The 10,621-nt window shown below is 41.3% G+C and overlaps 1 protein-coding gene across 1 annotated transcript; it reads left to right on the top strand.

Moving 5' to 3' along the window:
* The first annotated feature begins 1,120 nt into the window (after positions 1 to 1,120).
* On the top strand, positions 1,121 to 7,636 carry LOC136521205 (uncharacterized). The gene is made up of 3 exons (XM_066514913.1): positions 1,121 to 1,383; positions 6,861 to 7,063; positions 7,172 to 7,636. The coding sequence occupies exons 1-3, from the start codon at positions 1,279 to 1,281 to the stop codon at positions 7,434 to 7,436; spliced, it is 573 nt and encodes a 190-aa protein (XP_066371010.1). The 5' UTR covers positions 1,121 to 1,278; the 3' UTR covers positions 7,437 to 7,636.
* Positions 7,637 to 10,621: the final 2,985 nt, after the last annotated feature.

Here is a 10,621-nt window from a genome sequence, read left to right as displayed (position 1 = left end):
AGCTACCTTGACAGCCATACACTTGCAGTTTACTCTGTGTGCCAACTTTAGTGTCAACGTTTGCCGGAGTATGCGCCTGAACCACCTGGCTAGGTTCGTCCCGAGATTGCTGATCTACGTGTCGTATCCGTCGAGGCTCATGCGTGACCTGCTAGGGTTTGCGCCAGAGTCGTGGAGGTGGGGAGGGGGGTGGTTTCCCTCCTAAGGAGCGGCAGCTTCCTGCCGCTGGTGGTGTTCCCCACCCGTTCATGACACCATCACCGGGGCAGCAGACTTAGAGTGGTGTGTGGCAAAGCTTGGTCAAACTTTCTTAAGTTTGACAAGCTTTGTAGAAAATAATAGCAGCATTTGTATCACTAAACAATTTTTTTATAAAAATATATTTCATGATTTATCTAATTATACTAATTATGCATTATGAATGTTAATATTTTTTATATATAATTGATCAAAATTAAAAGTGTTTGATTTCGTCTGAAGTGAATAACATTGTTTGTGGGACGGAGGAAGTAGAATATAATTTCTTAGACTTCCTACCACACTCATACGGTGGTTCGAGAAAGGAGTTTTTTAAACAAAATTAAGCCGGACCACCTTACTTTCCACAATATTTATGACCATCGTGACATTTTATGCAAGTATCTACTATCGTGTTGGGTCCCACATTTATTTTCTACCCTCTCTATGCTAAAATAAATGCACAACTCGTTTCTCGAGGAGTTTAATTTTTAAATTTAACTAAACATATAGACATATTGCCATTTGTATGTCTAAATAAATTTATTATGAAAATATATTATATTGTTAATTTAATGGTACTTATTATACATCATAAATGCTAGTATAGTTTTATATATTTGGTAAAAACTTAAAAGATTTGATTCTTAAGAAAGCGAGATGTGAGTTTATTTTGAGAAAGACGGAGTAGTCTGGTAAGCAAACATTGCTGATGCCTTTAAGTTCTTCCATGTTAGTAAAAATTTAAAAGGTTTAGATTCTTCAGAAAACGAGATGTGAGTTTATTTTGATAACGACGGAGTACTCCGGTGAGCAAACATTGCTGATGCAGTGATGCCCTTAAGTTCTTCCATGTTAAAAAGTAAATAAATAAAAACAAAGGGCGGCGTTGGCCTACTGCTCGCATAACTTTCCCTTTCCCTTTCCCCTTCCCCTTCCCGAGCAGCAGCGACCAGAGCAAATCGGAAGGAGAACGACTGAGCGAGTTGCCACTATCCTTTTGCCCTGAGGAGGAGAGGGAACCGAAGGAGAGGGTCGGCTATGGGGGATACGGGGAGCAGCTCCATTCTGGTGCACATTCTGGTGATCGCCCTCTGCCTGACCGCCTTTGGCTTCGCCATCGCCGCCGAGCGCCGCCGCAGCACGGTACTAACATTTCCGCAAGTTGCCTTTTTCTCTTTGCCTACCGCATCCATAAACAAGCATTCCCCCACAACACACACCCTGCATCCTGAAGACGCGCAGAGATCTGTTGTTGAATTTTAATGTTTGTAAAGGAATTCCTGCTATTTGGTTTTAATATTTTTTAATGTTGAAATAAACAAATTGTATAAAAGAGCACTCTGCAAGCGCCTATCCTGTTATCCCACTATCTCAGTCCCAATACATTCAATCGCAACGGTAGGATTAATCACTCAACTACCCTTGCAGCCTTGCTTCGTTTCCTGTAGCTGCACCATTTGTTTGTTCTTCTCCACGATATAGGAAGGACATAGACTGCGGGATTACTGGTGGTACACGATGCCTTAAGATATTTGTTTTAGTTAACCTGCAATGTTTTTTTTAAAGAAAAAGAGTCCATGCCCGTTCATAGTCCGCTATGCTATCATCTATGTGTTATCAATTATCATGTGCTGATATGTCTTACTGGAGCTTGTGCTTGCAAGCCTTCTCTCTAGATGATTTTTGATACCTCATATCCTTGCGCCAGTGGTGAAGCTTCAAAGCAATATTAGCAATGTTTATGCATGATTAAGTATAAATCTTCAAAGCAATATGGAAAATTTGGGAGGGCCATGGCCCTTTTGGCCTCAATGAAGCTCTGCCAGTGCTTTGCGCTGAAGTTCAAATGTTGTTGAAAATAGTCTTTCAGCATAAATTCTTCAAATGTTAAAACATAGTGGGCAGTCAATCTCCTGGCAAAGGCTTATTATTTATTGATTCTTGATGAAGCAATATATACCAAGCTACTTACAATGTTGAACTAACCAAATATTAGATCTTGCAAATAACAAATTTTTATCTCACTGCCAACAAATTAATAAGCACAACTAATGGTTTGCATGTTCTAAAGTTCAGCATGCCTCTCTGGCTCCTGTCCCTGAGATTTCTTTGTGCCAAACAAGGACCAATTTGCAAACTGATGTTCGAAAGGCTGAACTAAATTTTGAATAGGGAAACATAGATTTGTCTATTGACTAGGATATTTGAGCTCTTAAAAACAAGCTTGGAACCTTATGCCCCTTTAATACTATGCTAGTTAGCCTCTTTTTGATCAAACACAATCTTTGCAGATTACAAACTAACCAAGATCCAATTTATTTATTATTTTTTCTTTTTTTTTCTTGAACTATATGATTTTCATATAGAGTACTTATGGTTTAATTACTGGAATAAAACCTAGAGGCCACATACAATGATTTTTGGGTTACGAAATGCGAATGATAATGGAATAGTCAAATTATGGAAAGAGCAGTCTGCACATTCCCAACAAATGCAAGTTCAACAGTTGGACTAATCACTCAAATACAGTTGCTAAGTCTAAAGTTGTTGGTCTTGTATCCATCACTTCTTTATTTGGGTTCATGATTTAGGTAGAATGTAAACTGTGACATTGCTAGTGTTATAGTGTGTCTAATATATATTTTTTTTATTTATCTGTAACTTTTACACAAAAGTGGCATGTGCAATTCTTTGATACTCCATTGTGCTATCATTCTTGGGTTATTGTGTGTATTGACATGTCTTACTGGAATTTTTTTTTTGGAAACCATATTTTTATCGAAATGATTTTTCGAAACCTTGCGCTCGTGCTATGTTGAGAAACTAGATTTTGTACTTAAAGTTTTCCTATGTTCAAATAGAGTGGAGTAAGACAATCACATGAAGGCCTATTTTTATTGTTACTAATGAAGTAATATATGTTCACTTATCAACAATGTTGAAGAACAAAATGTTAAATCTTACAATAACAAAGGAAAAGTCTACTTAACCCCACTAACAATTGATATTCGTCTAATTCACCCCCGCACCTAGAAAACTTGATATTATACCCTTTAAAGTACTGAAAACCGTCCAAATAACCCCTTGTGGTAGTTTTGCTAACGTGGCATATTACGTGGATGTTGACATGGCTATGACTCAGAAAACAATAGGAAAAGTATAGATAGCCAGCTAACGTATATAGGGTTGAGTACATAACCCCTCAACTATAAACCTAGTATTGTAGCCCTTAAAGTATCTAATAATGTTCAAATCACCACTGGATGGTTTTGTAAGGCTGTTTTGCCACCATGGCCTGCAACGTTAGCATCAGTACCCATGCTAGTAGCTAGGGATGAAAACGGTACGGATATTTTCCGACCGTATTCGAAACCGAATCCGTTTAGAGGGGTTGAGATCTGTCCGTATCTGAGTCCGGATATCCAACATCCGATACCGTATCCGAATACTCAAATCGCATATTTATGATGTCGATATCCAATCGTATCCTATCCGACATAGTTGACACTATCCGTATTCGAATCCGAATCCGGACAGAAATATGAAAACAAATGTAATATCGGTGATATCCGTCTGTATCCGATCCGTTTTCATCCCTACTAGTAGCACGCGGGTCCATCTTTAAAATGCTTGGGCCTGACAGCTTACTGAGATGAGCATGGTCTAGTAGGGAACAAGAATTTGCTGTTGATGTAGCAATGGGAGGAGAAAGTGAGTGGGAGGGAGGATGTGGATGTGGGAGGGGATGCATGGGTGCAGGAGCAGGGCATGAGCTCCATGTTGTCAAATGAGCGTCAGTAGGTGGAGGCGTGGAGCATTCCAGAAAAAATGATGGGAGAGGAAGGCAAAGGTAGCTGTGAGGATGAGGGGTGAAATAAAAAGGAAAAAAGAATGTACCCACTTACAGATGGGTCTCCGTATAAGCATGGGTGATGGGTAAACATGCTAGTGTGGCAGGTATGGTGGCAAATAACTTTACAAAACCATCCCAGGGCTACAACACGGGTTTTTATAGTTAAGGGCGTTATGTAATCAACCCTCGATATGATAGGGGTTGTGTAGACTTTTATTTCCCAATAACATATAAATCATACTGGCAACGAATTAATAATCTCAGCTAATGCCTTCCTTGGCCTGACCCTAACGTTCGTCATACCGATTTTGCTCATGCTACAGCTGCCACAGCTAATTCCAAATGAGGGCCAATTAGCAAGTTGATGTTGTAAAAGATCGAATTTAGGCTTAGGCTTGAATTGGGAAACACAGATTTGTAATTTGCCTATTGGTATTTTAGCTTTCAAACAATTAGAACATTTGTGCCCCCCTCAATACCATTCCAGTTATCATTTTTTGGATGAAGCACATTCTCAGCTTACAGATTACTAGAAGCAACCAGGATCCAATTTAATTTCTTCTATTGAGCCGTATGATTTTAAGAGCTTCTGTGGTTTTTGTGGTCTTAGTTATCAGAATTGAACCTAGAGGCCACATACAGAGATCCAGATCACCTGACATTCAGGTTAATTGTGAAAATGTCAAATAAGTATGGTTTAATATATGTATAATAACTCATTGATGACCAAACTTCAAGAGCATTAGAGCAGGTCTGGAGAGAAGAACGCAAGCAGCCTCCAAAGTTTCCCAGACTCTGCCCCCCCTCCCCCTGCTCCTCGGGCGAGCTTGCTGGTGGGGAGGGGTAGGTGGGCTGGCTCTCTCTCCTCCAGTCTTCTACATCTAAGCCTAGCTAGTTCTGTAATAAGTTTACTCGGATGGGTGCCTCGTCGAGGACAGCGTTCCTCCTCATCTTCGTCCTCTTGGTGGTGGGCGGGCTTCTTGTGGCCGTGGTGGTCGGTAAGAGTCTCCTCCAGAGTAACGAGGTGAATTAGAGAATAAAGCCCTCTTCTATTCATGTTCTTTTCCCATCCGCGCTTCTCGGCTGCGTGGGAGGCATGGTGCTCCTTCCTTGTCCTCACCGCTCCCGTTTGGGTCTTCATCTCCGGTGTCTGCGCCAGCAAGAACTCTCGGCTTGCCACTGCTCAAGCATGGTTCCACACCGGGCGGAGAAGGTGGCGGACCTGTAGGACATCGAGACAGGCTGCGTTGGACGACACCTTCGTCAATGACAGCACCTGTGGGACCAGCCTCAAGGCCCACGTGCGCCTTGCTGAAGGACGTACGAAGAGCAGTCAGAGCTACACAACGCAGTCCGGCAACGACCGCACTGAGATCAATGACACCGTCTTCAATGGTCACCAGTGGCGGCTTCAACTTCGTTGTCGCGCATCAAGGCCAGCTGCCGTGTGCTCAGAGATCTGCAAGGGTGCTCTGGGAGTGGCCCCCACCTCTGTCATCACGGGGCCCACTTGGGTGCACACGCGTCCCTAACAGCTTTCGTGTACACGTGCACTGCATGCACAGTCAGCCTCAGCAGGCGATTTGCTGTGTGTTTCTTGGGTACTACATCGATTTGGTTTTTAAGGCTTTATTTTTTAGTTGAGATAAGACATAGAGGTGGCAAGACTTTGCCTAGGCCCTAGTGTTCGGGTTGACCTCCGTTTTAGGGCAGTGATGGTCCTCAGATTCAACGCGATAAGAAGGGATGCCAACATCTTAAGAGTCTGGTGAAGGTCAATGAAAACATACAGCTCAAGATCTCTAATTGTCGAAGACACAGGCCAGTCAGATAGTCATGGGGAGCGCCGGCTGTACAATCGGAGTGCGATAATGAGAATCCTCGATGTCCTTGCCGTGGCCACTCTCTTGAAGCCCAGTGCCCCCGGCAGGGACATTACCTATTGTCTGTCCCAGCAAAAAGATGGATTCATGCTCTGTTTTTTGATGTGTACCTTTGCAGAGAAGCACCTCGTTCTGAATCTTGACCCTGTTGTAGCTAGGTTGCTACAACTCTACAAGTCTGTTTCATGGGATCATATTCCCAAAACTTTGTACTCTGGTTTAAATGTTTAGTATATATGTGAGTCCTTGTCAAAAAAAAAAAACTCATTGATAAATATGATGTAATTGTTTGTCTTCCAATATTCTAAATATGCACCTGCAATATTTATTTTTGAACGAAATTGAATTGACTATCTCATTAGAAAACAATTCCAATTAGTTTTTTTGGAGTAAATTTCATTGCGATCGCATGATTTCATGTTTCAGCAACCATCATTGCATAGGGTCACAAACAAGTTTTTGGCCAACATCTTGGTCCAAGTTTACCTTTGCTATGTTATAGTTAATTAGGTTTACTGTTGACAGTTTTAATAGTGACCTAAAACCAATGCTTATGAGCTCCCATTTTGATCTAAGTTTAGTGTTGCTATATTACAGTTAATTAGGCTATTTTTGACAGTTTTACTTAGCTACAAGCCAAAGATTATGAGCTCCTTTTTGAAATGTCAAGCATGACTGATGTATGTAATACATAAAACAATATAATCATTAGGTTCATGTGTCAAAAAGCATTCAGCATGTGCTGTTGGTTTTGACAAATAAAAAAAAGGAAATTAGTTTTTTTTTTCTCGGAGGGAAGGAAATTAGTTTGCTAGAACATATTTATAAGAGCTCCATGTTCTCCTGATAATTAATTTTTGTTACCTTTTACATTTTTATAACAGGGTTCAATAGTCACAGACAGCTCCAATACTACATTTTGTGTTTATGACTCCGACATTGCTACTGGCTATGGTGTTGGTGCTTTCCTGTTTCTTCTCTCAGGCCATTCACTGCTTATGGGTGTTACGAGATGCATGTGCTTTGGTGCACCACTTGCACCAGGTGGAAGCACAGCCTGGTCCATCATATACTTCGCATCTTCATGGTTATTTCTATTTCTATGCTCTATCACACATGACAAGAAAAAAAAAACTTCAGTACTTTCAACGTTTTGTAGCCCCACAATTTATATATTCATGGCACATGTTTGCAGGATCACATTTGCAATTGCAGAGGCCTGCCTAATTGCTGGAGCAACAAAGAACGCATATCACACCAAGTACAGGAATATGGTATATGCTGGTAACTGGACTTGCCAATCTCTGCGCAAGGGAGTGTTTATTGCTGGAGCAGTCTTCGTGGTGTTCACCATGATTTTGAACGTCTACTTCTACATGTACTATTCTAAGGCCACTAGCCAAGCTGCAAAAAGGATCAGTAAGACAACTCCCAGCGTTGGCATGACCGGCTATGCGTGAGCGACCTAATAAAAGTCCCGGTCTGATTAAAAAATAACTATTTCTTTTTTTTTGTGTCGTTTTTGTAACACTGCAACTATTTCTGTTTTTGTTCCATTACACTGTAGTGAGTGATTTGGGACATGACTTAGTTTCAGTTAAATGGTTTTTTTACTATAATATGCAATATGTGTACTGCTTTTTCCTTGCAAAACCAAATTACTCTTCTACTATGACGCTCTATCTGCTTGTAGTAAAGAAATATAAAACCATTTGCTGGGTATTAAGTCTGGCGCCTGCCTACCCTTCCTGGTACAAGGCTACAGGGACTTATTTTTAAATTATAAATAAATTAGTAGTCATTATAATAATTCAAAGTGGTTAACAACGCTATTTGGTACCTGGGTATCAAATACTCTATTCCACAATAGATGACGTTTTTGACTTTTAGATGCCATATTTGACCATTTGTCTTATTCATGTCTTTTTTTTTTACAAAATAATATTTCATTCGTTCTAAATTATAAGTCGCTTTGATTTTTTTGGTACATCGATTTTGCTACATATATAGACATATTGTTATATCCAGATACATGGCAAATTTGATATACCAAAAAAGTCAAAGCGACTTATAATTTGGAACGGATGAAATAGATAAATAAGTAATTATTAAAATATCTTTAATGATAAAATAAGTCATAACAAAATAAATAATATTTATGAAATTTTTTGAATAAGACAACAATAAAACAAGATGTCTAAAAATAAAAACATCATCTATTTTAGAACGGAGGGTGTTTTCAAGCCAATATAGCCGTGACGACAGAGCGTTGGGCATGAGTCCGGCCAATTGGGCCCAATGAACAGTACCCGCGGGTAATATAGCTTGTGTTGTAGCACGTTGCAAGACCCATCTATGTTTAGGATTAGGAAGAGCCTTGAAGCTAGGATTACTTGTTGGTCAAGTCGAGCCGAGGAAGAGTCCAGACCCATCTCTGGCTCGGTACAAGGCTCGTTGGGAAATGCGTGGATTTTCTTAGCAGCACAGTCTTCTGGTGATGAAGCTTGCACCCATTCGAATGGTATTATCTCTTGCCATCTCTGGTGATTGGCCTCTTCATTAGTCGGATGTTAAAAATACATTTTTACATGGCACTCTCAAGGAAACTGTCGCTACAGCTTGCTGCCGCCGCCGTTCCCTCCCTCTCTCTAGGCACGGCCAGCCCTAGGGCTGTCGTTCTTCCCCTCTAATCCCCCAATTCTACCTCTAAACCTCCCCGACGAATTAGGACCATGACAAATGGTTTCTTGGAGCCGTTTCGATCCAATACCACGGACGACTTCCGCAGCGGCTTCTACCAATTGACAAAGCGCTGATCTACGTTCCCCCGTCAGCAACCGGTGGATTTTACACCCAAATTTCCACCAAATATTTTTTTCCGATTCCATCTAAAGATGGGAACAATGTCTACCACTTCGTCAACAATGGCTACGCATCGAGCTACAAACCAACACCGACATTGACAACATATAAAAAAGCAACAACTCTGCCACCTTCGTCATCTACAACAACATCCGATTATTGGCGAAAAGTGCTGGATAAAATTTTTGCATAGCACCAAACCTCTCCATCGATAGTAGATCCAAATAAGCTAGAGAGCAACGCACCAGAGGCACCAATCCCACTCAAAAGAGGATCACCCACGACGACATCCACCGCATCTGATAATCAAATTACCCCCAATTATTTTTTTTTCTGCAGATGCATTTTATGTGTTTTCGGATGCGATCTCCTCAGCGCCTACATCTATGCCAGCAACAACCACACCAACATCGCCCAAGCCATACTATACGTCGAATACGTTTACATCAGCACCATCACAACCCCTGGTGAAACATATAAAAGTGATGATCACTGAAAAAGAGCTGGCCACGTCTACACCTGCATCTCATGCCTGCAACATCACCATAAGGACGGTACCGCCTTCGCCTACAACAACAACTTCATCAACAATGACATCAACAGCGATACTGTTGACGGTCGTTAACATCAATCATAAACTGTCAATATAACCTGCATATATACTTAATTCCATCACCAACCATAGGTCTAGGGGTTTAAACTAATAAATTCTATGAGTTTTGGTGAATCTGTGTTTTCAGCAGGGTTTATCAAGAAAACCATCAAGGTGGACCCATTCGTCAAAGTAAATCGCGCTTAACCACGGCGTAAACAACTCCAGAAGGTTCCAGAGGACACTAGACCGAAGAAGACCATGAGGGGCTGCCAGGTGGGGCGGGGCCGGCCCCACCTGTAGACCGGCCGGTCTGTGGGACCCATGGTTCAGTGTCTCCTTCGAATAACGGTTCTCCACCACCTTAAAGATCGGATCTACGCCATTTATTCAAGTCGGTTTGATCCGAGGGTCCAGAATTGACGCTACCCCCTATATATATGGCCCTGTACCCCCCTCCTTGAGATCATCCCTGAAACCCTCATTCACACCTCTCATTCAGATCAACACAGACCAGGAGAATTAGGTCTATAGCTCTCCAATGTAGTAGATTAGTAGCTCGGCAGTGAGGGTCGAGTTGGGCTCATGCTCAAGTTCTGGATCTAGTCTTGGAACCTCGGCAAAGCCTTGTATCTTCGTTTCTACATCTTGTAAGACTTATTATCAATTTATCATATTCCTATCTACATGGTTATGCTTCTACATCTTGCTTAGTTGAGGTTATCTTCACTTTTGTGTGCGGGTTCATAAAGCGCTTAGCCTGCAGTTTATCGATTGGGCTAAGTAGGCGAGCCTCATGTAAGCATGGAGCTTATACGATGCTCTGCCTGTGAGTACCCCCTGTTCTCTGGTTGTGTGGTAGCAGTAGGAGGTGATAGCCCTGTCTATCCTTTGTAGTCCACACTGAATTGAGCAGGTTCTTAAATTGTAGGACCATAGTCGCATCAGTAGAGTTATCCTTTGCGGCGCTCTACCGTCTAAGCAGTGAAGTGCATAAGAGTAGAGTGAGTCTTAATTATAGTCGGGTATATATATACTTTGATCCTGTAATAAGAATATCATAGAAATCAACCTCACCCTTTGTTCTCCTGAGTTATCTAGTTTATATTATCTTAGTGATCTATCCCCTGAGTGTCATTGTGCTTAATTCTTATCATTACCTTTACCCCTTGCTCTAGCTATGCTGGTATG

This window comes from Miscanthus floridulus, chromosome 18, assembly GCF_019320115.1.
Source record: "Miscanthus floridulus cultivar M001 chromosome 18, ASM1932011v1, whole genome shotgun sequence".
Classification (NCBI taxonomy): domain Eukaryota; kingdom Viridiplantae; phylum Streptophyta; class Magnoliopsida; order Poales; family Poaceae; genus Miscanthus; species Miscanthus floridulus.
Note: the sequence above shows the minus strand (reverse complement) of the source record. Positions and strands in the feature narration are given on the sequence as shown.